The sequence below is a fragment of the Solanum verrucosum genome, unplaced genomic scaffold, assembly GCF_900185275.1.
Source record: "Solanum verrucosum unplaced genomic scaffold, falcon-dt-bn FXZP01000048.1, whole genome shotgun sequence".
In the NCBI taxonomy this organism is placed as follows: Eukaryota; Viridiplantae; Streptophyta; class Magnoliopsida; order Solanales; family Solanaceae; genus Solanum; species Solanum verrucosum.
The window spans coordinates 954,620-978,268 of NW_026020157.1; the positions used below are offsets into that span (position 1 = coordinate 954,620).

At 35.4% G+C, this 23,649-nt stretch overlaps 1 protein-coding gene across 1 annotated transcript; it reads left to right on the top strand.

The window, feature by feature from the left end:
* Positions 1-5,596: 5,596 nt before the first annotated feature.
* On the top strand, positions 5,597-23,354 carry LOC125828354 (peptide chain release factor 1, mitochondrial). The gene is made up of 12 exons (XM_049507666.1): positions 5,597-5,698; positions 7,650-7,749; positions 7,814-7,923; positions 8,084-8,182; positions 15,738-15,921; positions 16,043-16,091; positions 16,184-16,262; positions 16,473-16,547; positions 16,619-16,696; positions 21,147-21,305; positions 22,803-22,898; positions 22,982-23,354. Exons 2-12 carry the CDS (start codon positions 7,701-7,703, stop codon positions 23,171-23,173), a joined length of 1,170 nt encoding a protein of 389 aa, XP_049363623.1. The 5' UTR covers positions 5,597-5,698; positions 7,650-7,700; the 3' UTR covers positions 23,174-23,354.
* Positions 23,355-23,649: the final 295 nt, after the last annotated feature.

Genomic DNA, 23,649 nt, shown 5'->3' on the forward strand with positions numbered 1-23,649 from the left:
ATGTTGAGACTTAGAGTCAAGACTTCCGCTTTTCTTTAAATGAAAATTTTAGACTTGAAATGCGTTTTTACTCTTATTGTTCTATGCTTATGTTATAATATGCTAAGTGACTTACATGGAGCCTTTCAGGGTTCTATGTGCCATGTTATATCTAGGGGTACCCCTGAGTCGTGACAGACCTTGTTTGGGTGTTTTGATGATTCCATTGAGTCTGTAATATTTCCAAGCTAGTAGCATATTTGGTTTGTGTTTGAGAGGTTATGGATTAGGTTTAGGTGAGTTTTTAAGCTTTTTGGGTGCTTTGGCGTTGTTTTAACAATTTGTGTTAACTAAAAGGTTCGTTATTAGTTTTAAGGATCGAAAAATTATTTCAAAACTTCTGAAAATTTGAGCATGAATTATAGGACTGATCTACAAAGTTTGGTGCATTTCCGCTAAGTCATGATTGGACTTTTATCGTGATATATGAAATAACTATTTTACCGAGCAGAAATAATATTTGACTAGGCAAACGTGTATAGAATTGAGTTTCGATTGAACGAGAAGGTCCGTATCATTATTTAAGACATTTAGGAAAAAGAATCTGGTCATTTTACTATAGTGTTAGGAAGTTACGACCTTTTAGTGAAAATTCAACGATTGGTTTCTGGTGTAAATATTGTTGTTTTAGGTATTTAAAATTTCAGATTGTGTTCATTTGATATTTTGAGGATATTGAGAGTTCTAGAGTTAGGATGGAGTGATTCTTGCACCATTCTTCTCGATTTAATATGAGGGTTAGTATTAAATCCCCATTTCAGCATTATCTCATGATTTCTTCTTCTGATTTTCTTTTCTTATCCGTGTATTACTTAGGGAAAATTGTGATTATATCAATTTGGACTCAGTTTTTGATGAAAAATGTATATTTAGGATCCTTACATTATGGGCAGACTTATTTTGGCATAAACTGGTTCTACTGATTCATTATTAATGATGTATCATGATTGTGTTATTAGGGGTTGAGTATTGATATGAAAATTATCATTTTCTTAGTATTTGAGTGGACATGCTTATTTGCATTGGTTTTAAAACAATGTGATAAGATCTATTTTGATGATTATGCCGATGGAAAATGATTTTGGCGATGCCAATGGGAAATGATTCCAGAAATTGATGAGCATGCTAATGGAAAATGGTTCTGACGGCTACATGGACTTTATGACTCTCCCATGGGTCCCAACCTGATATTCACCGGGTGTGTATCGTTAGGACATACATGCATCACTATATTTGACATCTCATTTCATTGTATTGCACATCTTGTGAACTTTGTGACTGCTTGTTATGGACTTTGTGGGTGATGAATATGAAACATTGTATTAGTGTCATGTTTATGTTGAAGTGTTATTATACGTATTGTGTGCTATATAAATTGTGAACTGTTAGGTTAGGATGACTATGTGTGGGTTGTATTTGTAGAGGTTTGATTGGAGTGTTAGGAGTACTTGTAGTCTGTATTGCTTTACTTAGAGTTATTTGTTTGCTTGCTGATGAGAACCGTCTTGTTTGATACTCACTCCTTTGCTTCTACACTTGTGTAGGTTACGAGTCTGGATCATCGTAATCTCTTTTAAGTCTGAGGCTTACTGTGGAGAGTTGTGAGGTATCTGCTTGTCATCTCAGCGGACACCTTTTACTCTTGTATTATGTTCTTGTTCTGTTCTAGAAATAAAGACATTCAGACTTGTACTTCTTTTAATCTAATGTAATACTTAGAGGTTTGTACACATGACAACCAGGTTTTGAGGTTATAATTGAGCTATATTATATTATTCGTGTTGTTGAAAATATGTTAGTCTTTTATTCTGATTTACTTTCACATTTCCTTATTTCGTTGGGTTTTGTCTAACCTGTGTTGGTGGGATAATACGGATACCATCACGACTAGTTTTTGGGTTGTGACATCTTTCTCCTGCATCAAAGATAATCAATCCTCCTCTTTTCATAATGCTTCATTTTTTCAATTTATTCCTTCCACTTTCAATTGGTAATCTCACTTTTTTAAAATACAAATATTATAATTGTTTTAGTGTTAAATATGATAACTAATGATGCTCAATATATTTTACAACAAGATATTTGGATTAATAAAGTATATGATGCTATCTATGGATCTTTAATTTCAGGGTACTCTTTGAAGGTTCCTAAATATAATGTAATCTTGTGTTAAAAAATCTTATTCGTGTTGATTGGTGCAATTATTATACAACTTAAAAGGCTTTTTAGTTTGATATCATGACTCGGTATCTTCTGTTTGACCGTCTTACAACTTTTATGCAATAGGTTGGTTTCTATTGATGTTATTTTGCCTTCGTTTTTAGAACATGTGTATTTTATTTTCTCTTATATGCTTATGCATATTTTTCTTAATCATTTTACAACTTTTAAATTTCTCACAATTTTCCCAATTGAAAGTTTAATATTTTGAATTTCATTTTTATTTTTTCCTCATATATGTGCTACATTAAAATATTTTTACTCTTGTAACTCTCTTAATTATATAAATATGCAATGTTAAGAAACTAAAAAAGTCAATTCCTTAACGTAAAATTTAATGACCTTGATATTTATTACCCACACATTTTTTTTAATTAACTCACAATTTTTTATTATCATAACGTATAAATAATTAATAATCATATTCATGACACTATTTCCATATTATAGTCCTTATAAATAGATATATTGTACGACTTTGTAAAACGTTTACGTTAGTCTTTTGGATTATGTCTTTTTTGTGCTTATTATATTCATGTTTTAGTTTGACTCGAATAATAAGCTAAAGACTATTGAATAATAATCGACTTGTGCGAGTATATGCAGACAAGAACTTGGGTCGTAGTTTGTACAACTGTAACCAATAATTTGTAGTTTGAGATATTAAGAGGGGTAAAGTCATAAATTGGAAGTATGTGACCCCTTATATGGAAAGGGGAGAAGAGAAATGGAGGAAACATTCTTATTCTTTTATATATATATATATATATATAAATAAAGAGAACCTTAGGCTCGCCTACGTGACGCCACCACAAACCATAATTCACTTTTAATTTATTTATTTTCAATACTAGCCTTTCTCTTTCATGAAAAGTTGTGACATTTACGAAAAGTTGTGACTTTTATGAAAAATTGCGACTTTAATTAAGAGTTGCAACTTTTATGAAAAGTTGTGACTTTTATGAAAAATTGTGACTTTTATGAAAAGATGCAACTTTAATGAAGAGTTGCGACTTTTATAAAAAGTTGTGACTTTTATGAAAGGTTGAAACCTTTCTGAAGAGTTGCAACTTTTTCACATAGTTGTAACCTTTTCGATATGACACAATAAATATTTGTTCACACTACCATCTGTTGTCTATAAATAGAGAGATTTCCTCTCATTTTAACAACGAAAATTTTGAACCTCCTCTTCTTCTCTTTCTTCTTCACAATTGAATATTTGTGTACTTTACTCATATTGAGTGGCTCAGTGACACCATTGCTTCTGCTACAAATCCTGGTATGCATTTTTATAATCATTAATTTATTATGCTTATGTTATTAAAGATAAATGATAAGATGTAATAATTTTCATTTCCCTTTATATCATTAATTTTTTATGTAAGATAATATAGTGTTCTAGTTTTAGTAACTGATAAATTTCAAGTGTTATTTTATATATTTCGTGATATTAAATTCTCGCGCAAAGCGTGGTTAATTTTATTAGTATAATATATAAGGGAGGCAGCAGTTGGACGACATGTGTGCTTCCGAGCCAAGGGGTGTTTTAGAGATTTTACGTGCTCTTGTTGGGATAATTTAGTACTTCTGTTGTAAAGCCTAAGCGGTGTAGTCGAGATGGTTCACTTTGTTTCGCTGGGTTTCACAAAGCTTCTTCCCCGCTGATAAACCTCTCCTTCCAGCTCAGTCTCGCTAATCTCGGTGTTCATCCTTTGACGTCTGTGAGTTCGCTTTCATCACTGCTCTGGATTTTAGGTTTTGATTTGAGTTCTCTTTCTGTAGTTGATGTTGTCTCCTCCCCTATTTGGGAATTCATAGTTCCTCCTTTCATGTGATTGCATGTGTGAACTTAGTTTGTGATTTTTGGTCAAACCTAATTTTGGCTTGTTTAGCTGTTCAACAATTTCTCTCTATATAAATGAATTTCTTGTTATTTGGGTGTTCAGCGATTCCTCTCTTTTCCGATAAATTTTCGTAAAATTTTGATCTTGGAGGCAGGAGGGGAGCTACAGTAGTACCGAGTTTATTAAATATTTCCTCTGTTTTATTCCTAACACTGGTTTCTCCCCTATAATTATTTTTAGCTCCAGTATATTAGCAGTTTCTCCTCAAAATGAACCTTATACTTGTTCAAATTAATATTTTCTACGCTTAGTGTCTTGCTGACTGATTTGTTCCTCTGTGAACATACAATTCATGTCTCTTTTCTGCTTCTCCATATATCCTTGGCTCCCTAAATATGCTAATTGATTTTATCCCTGCATATGATACATTAATAAGCCTTGTTGAGTTTGATAGGATGACTTATGCATCAACTATTCCTGCTTATGCTTAATAATCAGCATATGTAGTAATCAATCTCACGATATATAAGATGTCTGAAGTTCGAGTTGTGAGCATGAACTTGCTCTTGTTAGGCCGTGCTACATTCCTATATGGGACTTACCAATGCAAATTTGGTTTATTATATTTATTGAAATACAACCTTCAAATGTTAAACTGAGTTTTCATCGTCCTATCCAGTTCATTTAAAGTACCCCTCACTTTCAAATCTTAGAGTGAGTTTTCATCGTCGTGTCCAGTTTCTTCAGTTTAGAGAGTTAGGACTTAGGAGAAGTGGAGAATGATAATACGAGAATTTGCTTTAGAAGTAATACTGATAGGTATATTGTTTATTCAACAAATCCATTAAGAATTGGAATAAACTTTTGTGGAAATCTAATATGCTAATGAGGTCTCTTTATATATCTTCCACCTCCAATAAGAATCACGTTCCTGCACTAATGAAACACCAATATGGATTAGTTTGACATTTTATTCCTAGGAAATTTGATATAGTAATTCATTACTTACCTGTTCAAAAAGATAATAAATTTAGTAGTTTCCATATTTTTGTTGTTGGTTCAGTTGAGCTGCAGTTTCCTTTACTTGTTTTTATTCAATTTAAATCCTTTCAAGTTGACTGCTTTAAGGATATTTACCAGATTGTTGTACCAACACAAAGTTAAACTCCCAACAACTTCTCAGTCCCAAACAAGTGATATATTCGAAGCAGCATGATTTTATTTGAATACAATCATATCTGCAGATCCAAGTTCATTAGACTTTACTTTATCTATGTTACTGTATTTTAGAATATAATTTGAGTTTGCTTTATGTTCCGGCATTACTTTGCAAATTCGATATTGCTTATTTACATATTTGAATTTTCATCTTGAGAAGATGTATAATTGAATTTTGTGTGGAGACATAGGGAATTTCCCTATTGACTTGCACCCAAGTGTGTGGCCTAAATATATATATATATATGTGGATTATCTACTTACAGAATACAGGAGATACAGCCCACACACTTACAAAGATTAGGCCAACAGATATCTGGAGCCATTCAAATATCCAAGGACGTTTCCCTCCACATTTACTCGAAAATACTGAGGTAACATCTAATTCTGTTGTGCTTTTCAAGAGTATGCACAACTTTTTGAATCGTTCTGCGTGTACTCAAGCTGAATTTGTGATTCCTTTAAACTTATTTAGGTTAAAGGCTTGGATATGGATTCACTTTACATTACATCTAACACTAACATAAACCTCATGGCTGCACCAAAAGATTACTAGAAATAAAAAGCATGCCCCAAGTGCACAAATTTTTTTTCCACACCTTCAAGGCCCTCCTGGTTTTATCCCTTCAAAGTATCCACATAATAATTAAAGGAGCGGCATCCCATCCTCTGCATCTTCTTTTCCTTAGCTGGACAGAACAACCTTGAACTCTAGCTGGCATTGACCACTAATTATATACGAATATTTAGGACTAAATAGTGTTCTTCAGAATCTTAAACTTGGGATGTATTTTTTAGTACTTCTATAACTTAGGTGGTGTTAATGGCCATGAACCTGCTCATGGTGGATTCGTTGGAGAAGCGATGCTGACTGCAGCTATCTATGGACACGTTTCTGCCTCTCCAAATGTTGGTTCCTCTTTAGTACTGTTCTTTTAGGTGTAGTTCCGTCAAGGTGCCAAGATCAGCGCGATAAAGAAAGATAGATTCACAGTGGGGTGACGTGCCTAAGTTCCCTAAGTTAGTTAGCGAATACGAGTTGCCTCACTTTAATGACTTCATTGAGGAGAGACAAAGGTTGTTTTATGATATGCTATTAAGTATTACCCCCTTTGGTTAGCGTGCAGACGTATATAAGTTCTTCCCTATTGATGTCTGCCTACTGACCTGATTCAATATAGGGCATATGAGCTGTCACAGATCCCCACTCAGTGCCTTCTTATTGTCAAGATCCCATTCATCCTAGCTGTTAGTTTGATTACTGCCCTTGTCTAGCTTTACCAGTTAGGTTTAACGGACTTGACAATGCACGTAAAGGATCACCAATTATCATCCTACTTTAGGTTATATATTTTTATTATGACGACGACAATTGCAATAGCCGATTAATCATCAAAAACTGGAAGATAAGTACACACTGATATCTGATGAACTTCACAGGAAAAACCAAACTCCAAGGGCACCAAATTTTCATGACTTTTCACAAGTTATTTCTTCAATGCTATATTATAAAGGGTACTTGGAATATTGTTGTGCTTCTTATGCAGAACTATACATATTAAGGAAAAGATTCAATTGATCTTTTTTGCTTCCTTGTTGAATTCAATTTTATGAGATGCTGGCTAATCTGGGTAACAGTCACTTTACCTATGTGCCTCACTGTATTTTTGGGTTGAAGTTTGCAAATATCATTGGTTTCAGTTGCTTTCCCATATGTCTTTTCTGAATTTCACTTCCTGATGTTACATTATCTGTTTGCACGTTGCCAGGACAGGTGAATAGCAAGTTCCTTCATAGGCACAATAGTACTCATGATTTGATAAGTCATGCTTTACTACATGAAACATGTCATATTACATTCATGTGGATGTCGTTGGTCTCTTTAAATGTGTCTGCTACAGTTGAAACTTCCAAGATTTAACTACTTAGAATTCTGTGATCTCCACTTCTCCAGTATCAAATTGTTTGCACTATTTTCCCCTTTTTCCAGCATGGCAAATCAGGAGCTGCTGTAACTGACTTTCAACCAGTAAATACATGTTACTCCTTCGATTTTAATTTATGTGCACAGTTGGAATTTGTTGAATTATCTAAATTTTTATATGGTTTTTAAAGATTTTAAGTTGTTAATTATAGTGATTTATAGTATTTTTTGCATAATGTTCAAATAATTACTTCTTATGTCCCAATTAACGTGGCACAAATAGAATTTGAAGAGTTAACCAAATTTTTATGTATCTTTCAAATATTTCAAATTGTTAATTATTGTGATTTATCATATTTTTTACGTCATTTTCAAATAATATATGTTACTTTTTCTCTCAGGGGTTATGGCGAAGTAAGATTGGGTCAATAAAATCGTTATTTGTGTCCAAAATGAGGAGAAGATTCCCTATTTTCAGTGTTGTTCGTTTATATTGTACAGGTAAATTTGTGAATATTAGGGCGTAGCAATTTAAACATTTTTATTTAATTCATGGCCATTATAGGGAATGCAGAGGTGCAGCCTCAATTGTCTATTGACCTCATTAAAATAATGGACCAAAGGTTATCAGCGATTGCGAACAGGAATGCTCACCTTGAGCGTTTTTTAGATCAGGTGATTCACTCACTATTCCTACATGTTTGTTTTCATGCCTGAATCAATGTTTTTTCATTTATGGAACTAACTCTACTCTCTGCTTGCTCTACTGAATTAACAGACTTTTGTATTAACTGCACACTACACTGCAATTATCTCATTTACCCATTAATTACAGCCTGAATTGACACCTTCTGAATATTCAACGGCCAACAAAGAGCTCAGGAAGCTCAGAGATTCAGTACATCTCATAAGTGAGTTAAGGGCAAAACAGAAGGTAACTCAACTTCATCTTTCTAAATGACAAACATTGATTCTGCATGCTCTATCACCTAGGAACACCAAACACATTCTCCCTTCCTATGTTCAATCCCAAATTCTAAGGGTCTGCAACCAATTAATCATTGCAAATCTACAGTATTAAAGAAAAGCACCAAACTACTAACCCATAGTCCAATACATGAGCATCCAAGACTACTATCTAAAACATTGTTTGACATTATTAAATTAAATAAATAACAATACAACTTAAACTAGCTACCATGGTACAAGAATGAACAACTCACTGCTAATTGAAATCTCAGAAACTTCATTAGCCACGTTGCTCCCTAGTACTGACCCCAAATCTCCTTAAAGTATAAACATACTCTGTATGCATTATTGATCGTCTCCTAAAAGGTGACACGGGGCTATATACATACAAATAATAGTGCATTTATCAGTATTCTATATCATAAAGCATAAAAAGCATTTGAATTTTATATGCTATGACGAATCTCAGTTTGTCGAAGGCTCTAAAAGCACGCTGCAGTCGTTAAGCCCTAAAACAAGGTGCAAAAGATGTTGAACGCTTTACCTCCCTTAGCGGTGCTTAAGTGTCATCATCAAGGCTCTAATACATACTTTTCCTTGCCAATAGTGTAACAACACTAAATAATTGATATTTAACTTTATCGTATTCTTTTTTCAATTTCTTCGTCTATATATTTGTTATCCATGCTTACGATTATTAGTCTTGGACTACACATACATATCTATATTTTTCTTCATTTGCACCTTTATTTAGTCTAGCCCATGGTTTATTTGAGTTTTGCACCCAAAGGCCCAATGAACCATGGAGCTTTTTTATGCGCTTTACACCTTTGAAAACACCGGGAAGATTGTGTAACAATCCATGCAAGTGTCTTATTAGACCCTGTGGCACAAGTGTACCCCGTGGTTAGCATTACTATTTTCTTAAAAAACCCGGTTAGCCGAAGTTTGCTAATTCACAATTACAAGTCACACACAAACAACTATATTGGACTTCATGAGCTCTCACACGCCGTTCGAAGGTGGATGTTTTCGACGAGGTTATGGTCATGCGCTGGCGCGCTAGGGCTGCTCTAGTCGATTTTTTGAGTAGTTTTTTCTCTTTTGGGATCGTCTAGTCATTCCGACCAAACCCTAGCCAATTTTGTCCAGATTTGATTGCTGAATTAGGGTTCCGATGATTTCTAGGCTGTTTCCAGCTAAATTTGAATTTTCAGACCTAAGTAGGTAGTTTCCGACGAGTTTCTTATTGTTTTCAAGTTGTTTCGAAAAATGTATTTTGGGTGTGATGTTTTTGGCTCCAAAAATATGGAGATTGGAAGTTCAAGCCCTATAATTACTTTAGAACTCTTAGGGGTCGTTTGGTAGAAAAATAAATAATGCAGGGATTAGCAAGTAACACAAGGATTAGTAGTGCAGGGTGTATTTTTTATCAAGTCTTTGGTTCATTGCTTCTGACTTTATCTTGTATTTGGATTAAAACTCTACGAAAAGCTTCTTTCCAATTATACCCTTGCATTATTATGAGATTTTCTATTTTATGTAATCGGTCAAGGTAGATAATTGTCGGACAATATTTTATTTTTATGGCCTTCTAAGTAGCTAGGAGAAGAACAATTTTGTTGTCATGTTTGCTATTTTCTCACTTGAATTATTTGAGGATAAACAATTGTTATCTTAATAAATTAATCACTTAAAAACATTAATTTTCAATTTAGAATAGATAGATCATCTACTTTAAAATCGAAAATACGGTAAACAATAGTAAAATCGAATGAATCATGTACATTTACATATAAAAATTGGAAGTTGTAGTTTTAATATGTATGCAATTTATAAATGGTTCAAAATACAAACAATTAGAAACCACACATAAACCAACAAATAATATATTCAATTAAGATCACAAACGTCATGTGGTGATATATTTGCCTTTTCAATTAGTAAATGTTAAACAACTCACATTTTAAATATTGTATTGATATGTATTGCAATTATTTATTAACAAACAACTTTCTCTAAATAATAAAAATTGTAAGCTAATTTATTTAAATAAATTTACTAGTACAAATATAAAACATAAATTCAAGAAAATAAATAAAATGATTTGAGGGATATTTTTGTCTTTACATAGATAAGCCCATGGTATTTAATCCAATGTATTACTAATACCACCACATGGAAGGTATTAGTAATACCTCCTATGATATCATGTAGGGTGTATAACTAATCCATGGATTAGTTATACTTGGGCCTAAAAATTCTACCAAACATGGTACTAAATAATACCATACATAATACATGGACTATTTCTCCTAATACCTCCTACCAAACGACCCCTAAATGGGAAGTTCAAACTATTTAGCTTGGGTTCCTTGATTGAGTTGTGGTGCAAGGGTGAAGGTGTTCAAGATTACTTAACAAACAATGCTTGTGTGGTAGATGAATAGGCAAAGGCTAGTGAGGTCCAAAAGCCAAAGCCCAATGGGAGAAAATGGATGCTCAATTGTATAGTATCCTATGACGCTTGGCAGATTCCAAATTGATGCCTTCATTTTGCCTATTCCAGACATGTTATTTTGTTTGGGAAAAGGCACGTGCTTTATACACTTATGACATCTCAATTCTATGATGTGATATCTCGGATGACTAGCATAAAGAAACAAGAATCTGATGTCTACTTACTTGGACAGGTACAACGAATCATGGAGGAATTTGAAAATGTTGATGTCAATCACTGTGAATGTGGAAAACATCAAGAGCACAAGCATACATTGTTTCTAATTCTTAATTTGTTGGACTCCCTACTTACCATGATTCAGTGCGTGATCAGGTTTTTTTTTTTTTGATAACAAGGAAAACCCGCAGCCGCTACCCTTTGGGTGCACAGGGTAAAACCCCCGCTCCTATACAATAGCTCGCAAACCACATAGGAGAGGTAACCCACACTAGTCAAACCTGGTGCGACGAGCTCGACCTAGAAGGCAAAACCCCTTGCTTTCGAGGGTAAGGGGTTTCGAACTTGAGACCTCCAACATGAACTTGATAAGGTTTTAGCTAGTCTTGCAGTTCCTAAAATTGATGAATTATTCTCTCGTCTACTTTGTCTTGCTGCGCCTCCTAGTCACAAGGCAATTTAATCACCCACCGTTGACTCCTCTATTCTCGCATCTCAAACCATTGAAAATTAAACATATCAGTCTATGGAGAATTGGCGAGGAGGACGACGTTTTGGAAAACCTCAATCCAAGTGTAGTTATTTTCATAAACTTGGATATACTCGTGACATATGTTATATTTCGCATGGTCCAGCACCAGTTATGATCCCATTGCTCTAAAGGAATATTATGAGTTCCTTTGAAATCACGCAAGTAAGCCGTCATCTCCAGAAGTACTATGTGTTGCTCAGTTTGATCAACCATTCAATAATGCTCATATTGCCTAGACATAATATGATGAGTTCCTAGTATCAAACAAGTAAGCAAACGTCTCCACAACTAGCTTCGGTTGCTGAACCTGATGTTTCTGTTGTGGGTAATTGTTTTGCTTGTGTCACAGTTTAGTACTCTTGGATCATGGGTCATGGACTCATGCGCTTCAGATCATATTTGTGATAACAAATCACTTCTATCCGATATTATTTATTCACAATCTCTTCCTTCTATTACTCTAGCCAACGAGATCCAAACAAAACCAAAAGGGGTCGGAAAAGCCAAACTCCTATCTTTTGTCACTCTAGACTCTATTCTTTATGTCCCTGGTTCTCCTTTTAATCTGACATCGTCTAGTCGTTTGACGCGTGCTCTACATTGTGTCATAACATTTTTTGATGATTTTTTCTCATGCAGGACCGTAGTATGGGACAGATGATTGACACATGACATGAATCCCAAGGCCTTTAGCCTTTACTACCTTACTGCTTCAAATTCCTTCACAACATGCTTCGTTACAGATGCTCCAAACCTAGTTCACAAATGTTTGGGACATTCGAGTTTATCCAAGCTACAAAAGATAGTGCCTAGTTTGTCTAGTTTATCTACATTAGATTGTGAGTCGTGTCAACTTGGGAAACACACCCGTACTACACACACGTAGTACTGAGGGTCGTTCATAGTCTATTTTTTCATTAGTTCATTATGATATTTAGGGTCCTAGTAGAGTCGGTTCAACCTTAGAGTTTCATTAGTGTCATTGATGATTATTTAAGATGCACTTGGGTTTTCTTAATGAAAGATTGTTCTGAGTTATTTTCCATATTCAAAAGTTTCATTGCTGAAATACCAAATCAATTTGGTGTTTCTATTCGTACTTTTCGTAGTGGTAATGCCATAGAATACTTATCCTCCTAGTTTTAGGAGTTTGTGACTCGCCAAAGAATTCTTCACCAGACATCTTGTTCGTACACCCCTCAACATAATAATGTAGTAGAAAGGAAGAATAGACATCTCGTTGAGACTGCTCGCACTCTTTTCATTGAATCTCATGTTCCGTTGCATTTTTGGGGTGATGCACTCCTTGCATTTTGTTATTTAATTAATAGAGTGCCCTCATCTTCTATTTAAAATCAGGTTCCACATTCTAGTCACAGTTTTGCTCTATCCCTCCTTGTGTTTTTGGAAGCACATGCCTTGTTCATAACTTAGCTCTAGGAAAAGATAAATTATCCCAGTGCTCTCAAATGTGTCTTTCTTGGTTACTCTCGAGTTCAAAAAGGGTATCGTTGCTGTTCACCTGATCTCCATTGATACCTTATGTTCGCCGATGTCACATTCTTTGAATCTCAACGTTATTATACATCTTATGATAATCTTGATGTCTCTGAGGTCTTACCAATACTTCAGGTTTACATGTACTGACTTTTGAGGAATCGATAGTTACTTCTACATCTCCAGTTGTAGTGCCACCACTTCCAACTTATCATCGTCGTCCGCGTCCAACACTAGTCCCAAATGGTTCATGCCATGCTCCATACCCTGCTCCTACTATGGACTTGCCTCCTTATAACCAACTGATTGCACTTAAAAAAGGTATACCATCCACTCAAAATCCTAACCTACTTTATACTTTCTTGAGTTATCATCATCTCTTATCACCCATTATGCCTTTGTATCTTCTTTGTCCTCTATTTCCATTCCTAAGACTCTATTTCCATTCCTAAGACTATGAGTGAAGCACTTTCTCAATTTGGATAGAGGCAAATTATGATTGATGAGATACATGCTTTACATACGAGTGGTATTTATGAGCTTGTCTCCCTTTCTGTAGAAAAATCTATTGTTGGTTGCCCTTGGGTTTATGCAGTCAAAATTGGTCCAGACGGTCAGGTTGATCAGCTTAAGACTCGCCTTGTTACCAACGGGTATACTCAGATATATGGGATTGATTATAGTGATACTTCTGCTCCCGTGGCTAAAATGGCATATGTCCATCTTTTTCTATCTATGGTTGCTGTTCGTTATTGGCCTCTTCATCAGTTGGACATTTGGAATGCTTTTCTACATGGTGATCTTGCAGAAGAAGTCTATATGGAGAAACCACCTGGTTTTGTTGCTCATGGGGAGCCTAGTAGCCTTGCATGTCGATTGCGCAAGTCACTCTATGGTCTGAAACAGTCTCTTCGAGCTTGGTTTGAAAAGTTCAACACAATAATCTAAGAGTTTGGCATGACTCATAGTGGTGTTGATCACTCTGTGTTTTATCAGCATTTTGCACCAAATTTGTGTATTTATTTGGTTGTTTACAATGATGATATTGTTATCACTGGCAATGATCAAGATGGTATGAAAAATTTGAAGCAACATCTCTTAAGCATTTCCAGACTAAAGACCTCGACAAACTGAAGTATATTCTAGGTATTGAGGTTGCTCAGTCTGGAATCAGGTATTGTTACTTCAAAACACAAGTATGCCTTAGACATTCTTGAGGAGAGAGAAATGATGGGATCTAGACCCATTGATACTCCTATGGATCCGAATTTTCAGCTTCTTTAAGGACATGGGGAGCAACTTAGCAATCCTGAAAGTTATAGATGGGTGTTTGGAAAGTTGAATTATCTCACAATGACTAGGCCTGCCATCTCTTTTCCAGTGAGTCTTGTAAGCAGTTTATGACTTCCCCTTGTGATAGTCATTGGGATGCAGTTATTCATATTTTGCTATGTATAAAGTTAGCAACAGGTAAAGAAAGGACTACCCTTTGAGGATCAAGGCCATGAGCATATCATTGGGTATACAGACGCTGATTGGGTAGGATGATCCTTTGATATATGTTCTTCATCTATATATTGTGTTTTAGAAGGAGGTAATTTGGTGTCGTGAAAGAGTAAGAGACAGTGTGGTTGCTCGATCTAGTGTAGAAGCAGAATATTGAGCAATGGCTGCAGCAACTGCTGAGCTAGTTTGGATCAAACCGCTGCTGAGAGAGCTAAAATTTGGTGAAATCGGTTTAGATGAAATTTGTGTGTGATAATCAACCAGTCTTTCATATCGCATCAAATCCAGTGTTTCATGAAAGGGACTTGGCACATTGAGAGTGATTGTCACATTGTCTAACAAAAGATACTCTCAGAAGATATTGTTATAAAATTTGTGAAGTCAAGTGATCAACTTGCAGATATCTTCACCAAGTCCCTCACCGGTCCTCGTATTAATTACATTTGTAAAAAGCTAGGTACATATGATTTGTGCAATCCTACTTGAGGGAGAGTGTTAGAATATGAATAGGAATATACAATCCCACTTAGAACAAGAATAGGAATATGAATAGTATATAGAATCTTACTTGGTAAATGATTGTATTGTAGTGTCTATAAATAGGATCTCTGTGTCGTAATATAGATACACAATTCAATAATATTTTCTCCTATAATTCTCACAACATGAACACGATATGATAACCCTGAATGTTGATGTCGGAGTCTGTTAGCACATGTACCTAACATCCTTATGAATTTGTTGGAAGGCATTGTTATACATTTGGCGCAAATTGTTGTAAGCAAACACATTAGCTTTTTTTTTTGGGTGAGATATCAGTTCTTTCCTTGCCTTTCTCTTGATATTTATAATAATTTCTTGGGAAAAAGGACAAATATACCCCCGAACTATCATAAATGGTATACAGATACCCTCTGTTATACTTTTGGGACATTGGTGCCCCTGCCGTCCAAGCATATATACCCTTCATACCAACGGACATACACGTGTCATAATCTTATCCACTGACCCGACATTTATTAAATACGGATTGACGAATAAGATTGCGCTACGTGTCCCTATTTAGTCTTCCATTAGAGTGAAGGGCATATACGCTCTAGTTTTATAATGGCAAGGGCACCAATTACCCAAAAGTATGACTGAGGGTATCTACATACCATACATACCATTTACGATAGTTCGGGGTATATTTGTTCTTTTTCCCTAATTTCTTTTTTAACCCTCTATTGTCCGTAGGATCATTTGTATCCTATATTATTCTCAGTCTTGCTCTAATAGATCTTGCTATTTTGTCTTTTCGCCTTCTAGGAGATTAAGGAACTGAAATCAGTAATATCTGAATGTCAAGATGACAAAGACATGCAGCAGATGGCTTCTGAAGAATTGAGTGAAGCCACAGAAGGAGAGAAGAAATTTCAGTTTCTCCTTCTGAAGTCATTACTACCCAAAGATGATGCTGACGAGAGGGACTGCATTCTTGAAGTGAGGGCAGGTAAGGAGCTTTTCATTGAATCTGGACGTATCCGAACTTCATTTGACCTCTACTTTCATTGGTATAAAATGTGTACTCTTTTGGTAAGTCCAATATAATGATCAATTTAAAATATTTTCAGGAACTGGAGGGGAAGAGGCTTCTTTATTTGCGATGGACATATTCAAAATGTGGGTTACTAAAACATGAGTTGAGTTCCTGGATTTCCCTTGGTTCAACTAATAACTTCTCATTCCTGATGCTGATATTATTTCAACATCAGGTATGAAAAATATTCTGTGAAAAAAGGCTGGAAGTATGAGGTTCTAGAAATAGCTGAGTCTGATCTTAAAGGATACAAGGTTTGTCCATGCTTCATACATCACCTTAAATGTTACCTGAAATATATACCATTGTTGGTTTGAAATTGCAATTAACATTGTTGGATCAAAAGGAGTTTGTAAGCTTCAAATAATGGTATTACTGCCTCCAAGTAAATGATAGTGTACCCTGTTTTTATATTTCGTTCTCCCCAATTGCATGTTTTTTGACTTTGCAAAATTTATCGCCAGGAAGCTATTGCTTCTATCTCTGGAGCTGGTGTGTACGGGAAACTAAAATTTGAGAGTGGAATACACAGAGTTCAGGTAGTATCACCTTAAGTCTTGTGTTTGACTGCAGTTTATCTAGCCAAATAAGAGATTTACTTCCTTTGCAGCGGGTGCCCGTGACAGAGAAAGGTGGACGTGTTCATACCAGTGCTGTCTCTGTTGCAATTCTCCCGCAGGCAGATCAGGTGAGTGTTGCTAGTGCAATGCATGTGGACAGCTTATAAAAGAATAAATACAATTTTAAAAACTCATCAAGGGAGCAGTGTGCTCAAGGCTCCAAGATACTGCATCTAGGGACTTTAGATGCTTACCGTGCATCAGATCAAGGCTCTTCAGCACTTTTATCCTTTAAAAGGAAATGATTCTTTGCAATATTATTAATCTCATAGTTCGCATAAGCATGGAAACACTAGGGTGGGATTGGTGGGTTAAAAATCTTAGGAGGATACAGAGCATGTCCTCATGAGTGATAGCATATTCATGCACTCACAGTGTGTGTTTGTGTTATAAAATATATATACACACACAAATATACGTGCAGGGTGTGTTCTAGCATGCAACAGATGCACGTCTTGTTAACCCCTGGCTAGAACTTTCCACGGCTTGATGTCACATCCTTAATCTTCTACTAAGCACACGTGTGGCACTTGACAACTTGCTCACGATCTTGCACCATTTGCTCACAATCTTGCTATGCCAAGTCAGCCTAAGACACTAGGAATCACTAAGAGAATGGTAGAGAAAACACAAGAGAATTACTAGGAAGAACTGTGTTATAGAAAACTTTGATTGATTTTTGTTTGATGATGTTACAAATGAATACCTGATCACACCCAAAACTCGTCCTTACAAGGATTAGTGGCTGTTGCAAATATAATCCGACTTTCTTTGTGACGGGAGTCGATCCCACAGAGAACTATCAAAGCTTTCTTCTGTATCGCTAAGAATATTTTAATAAACAATTTCTCAAGGTTTATTCTTTTAATTCTTTTCGTTATGAATTTAAATAAGAACTAAAATAAGTAGAAATAATTAAACAAATAAGTAATGTATGATTTTCTTCTAGAGGAAACAACCTAGGATGATGATTTCACCGATTGTTAGAATAAACTCATAATATGCCCACTATAATCATATCGAGTTATTCTCTATCGACCATGAACCTTTATTCACTACAATTGTTTATCAACATATAATAGAGATTTCCTATCGCTATTCTCTCGAATGAACCCTAGCTAACTGATTACTCTGTTCACATAGATCGCACCAAAGTTTTGTTATCTCTAACTTCCATTTTTAAATCTTGGTCATTAATTAATCTCTTAATGCCTTGAAGTGGTGTTGTTCAACTTAAAACCCAATCTCACCGTCTCTCTTAAGAACAGTAAAATACCACGACACTGTTAATTGAGGGCCTTTCAATTAACTACAATAAAATATAGTTGAACAAATAGATATAAAGTAAAACTACTTGATTATAGTAGAACAAAATCGCTAATTCATCCAACAATGGGTTCCATCAGTCATCCTAGAAAATAATCTAGCTACACATAATGGAGTTTAAGAACATAGTATAGATTTGCATAACGAACAAATAAAAGAGTAGAAAAAAATGGAACTCTATGTTGAATTCCTAGTTATCGGCCCTTCTCCTTGTTCTTGCCTCTCAAAAACTATGTAACCCTTTGAATATCTAGTTAATACGCTATTTATACTGCACATATTTAATCTCTTGACGAAAATAACCTTCAGCCAAAATAATTCGACCCTGTCACAATTTTGGCTGTATGCTCCGCGAGCCAGATAGCGTGGCCGCTCCGCGCATGGCCAATTGCTATGTTCCTCAATTATTTCTTCATAAGTCCTTTAGCTCAACGACTCTTTGATGCTATCTTGATCATTCTAATGGGTTTCTACTCAGTCTTCGAAGCTCCGTACCAAGTTTGTATTTGCTCCAAACATGCCTATTAGCTCTGGCAAATCTCCTATCCAAAGAAACACACATAATAAGCACATAGCAATAATAATAGTGATCAAGTGATGACAAAAGAAAACATATGAGGCCTTTACAACGATTAAATGTATGCATTTTATGCCGAATATCAATACCCCTCTTTATGCTACTCACTTAGGTGCTAATATGCAAATAATAATTGTTACACAAGTCTCTACATATTTACAAATAAACACATTTTCTAAAATTCTCTACATGCCTAGAATATTCTAAAGCCTTTCTATCAAGACCCAAAGTATACCATAGGCGTAACATGACATATAGGACCCCGAGAAGCCCTACACAAGCCACTTAGCATACATCGTACAAAATAATAGAATTTAAAGAATTCAAAGGACAGTCTTATATCATAAAGAGTTTGACAAAAGCGGAAGTCTAACATAAGTCTCAAAGGCATCTAATACATCATAAGGAAAGTGATTAGGACGTAACCCATGCATCACATTCAAGTCTGAAATGAAAATGACATAAAGCAATAAAGGAGTTTCGGTCCTCAGAACATGAAGACTCACCAATCTTCAATTGAAGCACTCAAGGGATGTCTAGCCACGAGTGCGTGGAATAGGAGCATCAGACCCTACATTAGTGAAACAATGTAAGCACAAGTATACATTAATACATGGAATGTACTAAGTATGATAACAATGCATAAGAGTTATGAAATCATGCTAAAAATGACTTTACATGACATGCAATGACCAAGCTAAATCATAAAATAACATGTTAGAAAATATGAGTCATAATCATGGTCAATACAAGCTAAACATCTTTAATACACATTTGAGATACTTTTAGAAAGTAACCTTAATTCGTTATTGTGGGAAGTTTGCCATTACCCGACATAGACCCTGTGAGCTATATCATGGAATTCGGTGTCTATCCCACACTGAAAAGAGATGTCCTTACTTGCCAAGGTAAGAATCATAAACTTGAGCTAAACTGGATCCACTAGCTAATGTCTATCTAAGACAAACCTATGGTGACACATAGTTATGGGACATGGGTAATCGCCGCTAGTCCACTCGGTGCTAGGCATAAATCCCACGGAATAGTCATTAATCATTTTTATCTTATTATCCATGGAAAGTCACAATTAAGTAGCCAATTCAAGCTAGAGTCCATTTAAAATAACTCCTAAATCTAGATTCAACTTTGGTTGAGAAAATCTTTCAACCCTATGAATCCTTCTTGTGAGAATAACCTTTCACAACAACAACATCGATGCTTTGCTCTCAAAGCAATCTCAAATTATTCATATCAATTCCATAGAAGGAACATGCATATCTTCATAAATTCATAATTCATAGTTCATAAACTTAATCATGTGCTCATAGTCTAAAGTTCATGGGGCATGCATGGGTTCATATGAATTTAACTCCAAAACATGTAATTACCTCAATTCATGCATAAATAGATAGAAAACAATCAATTTCATCAAGATTGAAAAGAACCCATGAACATTGACTTAAACCCTAACTTTGATTGGGTAATCTAGCGTTGTAAAATTGGAGAATTTAAGAACCCCATGGAGGAAAGGACTTTGAGAGAATTTGGGAGGATGAATTTGGTCAACTTTTGGGAATTTAGGAGAATGAGTTCAAATGGGTAAATTGGGGGCTTAGAACGTTTATATACGGCCTATGTGTAAACGACGTAGTATTGAGTTAAAACAATTAGGGAAAGACCCCAAAAGCCCTTTAAAAATAACTGTTGAACCCCACCTACGGTTTGGACCTATGGTCCTTCTATGAACTGTACTGGTCAACCGTAGATAGGTTACTGGTACCTTAAAATTCATCCACCTTTGACGGATCCCATGTACTGTTCGTAGGTCTTCCTACGGTCCGTACATGCCATCTGTAGAACCCAACTTTGACCTCAAAATTTCACTAAGTCTGGGACTCACCTACGAGACCTATCTACGACTCTTACAAAGGTTGACGGACCGTCTTGGTGAACTGTACAAAGGGTACTAGGACTTGTTTTTAAAAAAAATATTTTCCCACTACCTACGGTTGCCATCTATGGCCCATAGAAGCTTTTACGGTCCGTAGATGAGACTCGTAGATACAAACACCAGCCCAAAAACTGCAATTTTCCTTCTTTTCCAAATCCGAGGTGTTACACTTTCAAGAATTCTTCCTTGATATTCTAGAGTCTTTCCTAAAAACTCTCCATGGCTTTAGAATCTTCCCCCAAATGCTTATCATGTAGGCTTCTACATGGACAATTTTATGCCACGTGGCGCCTAAGTGGCATGATGACTTGGGAGGTCATCACATTGAGCCTTTAAAACTTTATACCTCCCTTATAAAAATAAAATGACATACTTAATGCCTCCCTCATAAAAACAAAAGACAAACTTTATGCCACCCTTGTAAAAATAAAAGGCATACTTTATGCTGTATTATTTAAATTTCATGTGTCTTGTTTGACACACCTTAGAAGAAGGAAAGCAAGGAGAGGGGGAAGGGGTAGAGAACAGGCGCATGCGCAATGTTCAAGTGTATTTGGATTAGATATATCCACAAGTTTCTTTTTAGTTTTTAGTTGATCATTTAAGGTTGACAGTGATGTTACCTGACTGCTTACTGCTTTGTTAATCTTTGAATCTTCGTCAGCTAGATGTGAAGTTGAGGAATGAAGATTTGAGAATGGACACTTACAGATCAGGGGGATCAGGAGGTCAGCATGCAAACACCACAAACAGTGCTGTTAGAATCACTCACGTGCCATCAGGAATAACTGTTTCCATACAAGATCAGCGCTCCCAGCATATGGTAAAGTGTGCAACCTTTTGGCAGTTTTTCCCTTGGCCGTGTGGTTTGTTCAAAGTCTTAGCATAATTCTGAGCCGCAATCTTTATGTGTTCCATGCATTGTTTTGACTAAACGTCATGACAATCTATGGTAAATTATACTTCTAATTTCCTTCTACTTTTCTCAGTTCATCTTGTTGATATGTTATGTGCAAATCACATTAGTTTTTTTTTTTTTTTTATGACTTTCTTCTTGTACTATGTTTTGTATTACTGTTACTTCTTCACCGACCTTTGACAGTGCAGTTGAATAGATGGATAATTATAAACCGAATTTCTCATGAGGCTCACTCATTATCAAACATTCTTAGGGATTGTTTGGTTGTTGGTTAGAATTATGCATTTATTAGTAATAATTTTTTTTATTAACCAGAGTTTCTATCTTGCATAAAATAATACATGAATTTCCTCATAACTTATACATGTATTAGCTATGCGGATTCTAAATTGATAATCAACAATGTATTTGGTGTATTGAATTTTATACATAGCAAAAAATGCTACCAAACATGGTGCAAGTTATGCAAAATTTAATACATGAATAAATCACTCCTAGCCAATAATTTCGTTTGATAGCTGGTTAGAGTTATGTAAGTATTAGTTATGAGAGAATCTATGTATTATTTTATGCTAGTATTAGTTATGTAGGATTTAGTTATTCATTACATGTATTATTTATTTCACCTATCCAGCATAAAATAATACATAGATTCCCTCGTAACTTGTACATGTATTAGTTATGCGAGTTTCTAAATTGCAAACCAAATATCATATTAATTTATACATGAATTACTTACCTCCTAACCTACTACCAAACATGGTATTACTTAGGCAGGATTTCTCACTTAGACCCAATAGCGGGCAGCATGAAGCACTCTTAAGATAGGGTATGCTCTACCGCATGCCGTCCCGCTTGATCTGGCATGCAAGATTTAATACCAACATAACTCACCTCCAAAATCAGCTACCAAACGACCCCTAAGTGTTAAAATTATCACACTATCTAACTGCTAACCTTTTAGGAACTTGTCTATCTGACATGCTTTGTGTGCGAAATTATATTTTTCTTGCTGTTGGTAGTTACCCTTGATCTATTAAAACCTGAGCTCATGTAACAGTTTGCTAGTTACTTGAGATGAATTTGCGGAAATAAATAAAGCTGTAACATGATTCCTCAATTGTCTTGGTCTCCCTGAGGAACATATTTAGCTGCTTGAAGGAGTAAACAGATTTTGAGGATGTGTGCCTCTTTTAGTATTCTTACAATGTTCTTAGTCTTATATGTTAAGCCTACTGCTCATTTAGTCTATTTTGGTATGTGTTCCTTGGCATCAGATTATTGGTTACGAGCCATTCTGGCATGATAGCTTGTTAGCCTCCGCTTGCTTCGATGTTTTTTTTCTTTCTGAAAATCTTTTAGCCCACTCATTTGCTTTTTTTATTTTGGTATTTTGTTCAGAACAAGGCCAAAGCACTAAAAATATTATGTGCAAAACTATATGAAATAGAGCGACTCAGCAGTCAGTCAAGTAGATCGAAACTTCGATTGGAGCAGGTAGAATTTAGTGACATAAAAGAATATTTCTTCTGTTTCCTTTTTGGAATATTAATACTATATTATCTACACATGTTGAGTAGATTGGCAGTGGGGACAGATCAGAGCGGATCCGCACCTATAACTTCCCTCAAGGACGGGTTACTGATCACCGTGTTGGCATCACAACGCATTCCATAGATGATGTTCTCCAGGGAGAAGATTTGGATGCTTTTATTGATGCTCTCCTATTGCGGCAGGAAATGGACGCGATTGCATCATTCAGCTCCACGTAATGTTAGCTTAAAACAATGAGTAGTTACCCTTTATTGATCACCCTCTGGTGGAAGGATTGTGCATTGATAAATTGTTGTTTCCATTGTGCTTGAAGCTGTTATAAGAGCAGTAGTTTTTAACCTTTAAATACATTATAATGGAGGGATTTTATTGTTCTGAAGTTTATGACCTTTTAGTTTAATCGAGGATCAATTTTAATTTTTTGTTTTTCTGCCGATATAACTGTTGATAAAGTATGTAATGAAGCAACGCGATTTCTAGCTGGATCATAACAAGGTTCTATCGGAGAAATATGTTGAATAGCCAGTCTTCTATCAGAAGCAAAAGAATGTCTACCATAAGGAATACTTTTTTCATCAAACTGCATACAAATTTTTCCATCGGAATTTTGACTAATATGAGAATATTCAGAATTAGTGACAACATCGGTCATTTGCTTGGGGGTATAACAGAATCTAAAATTCAAGTGGTAGGA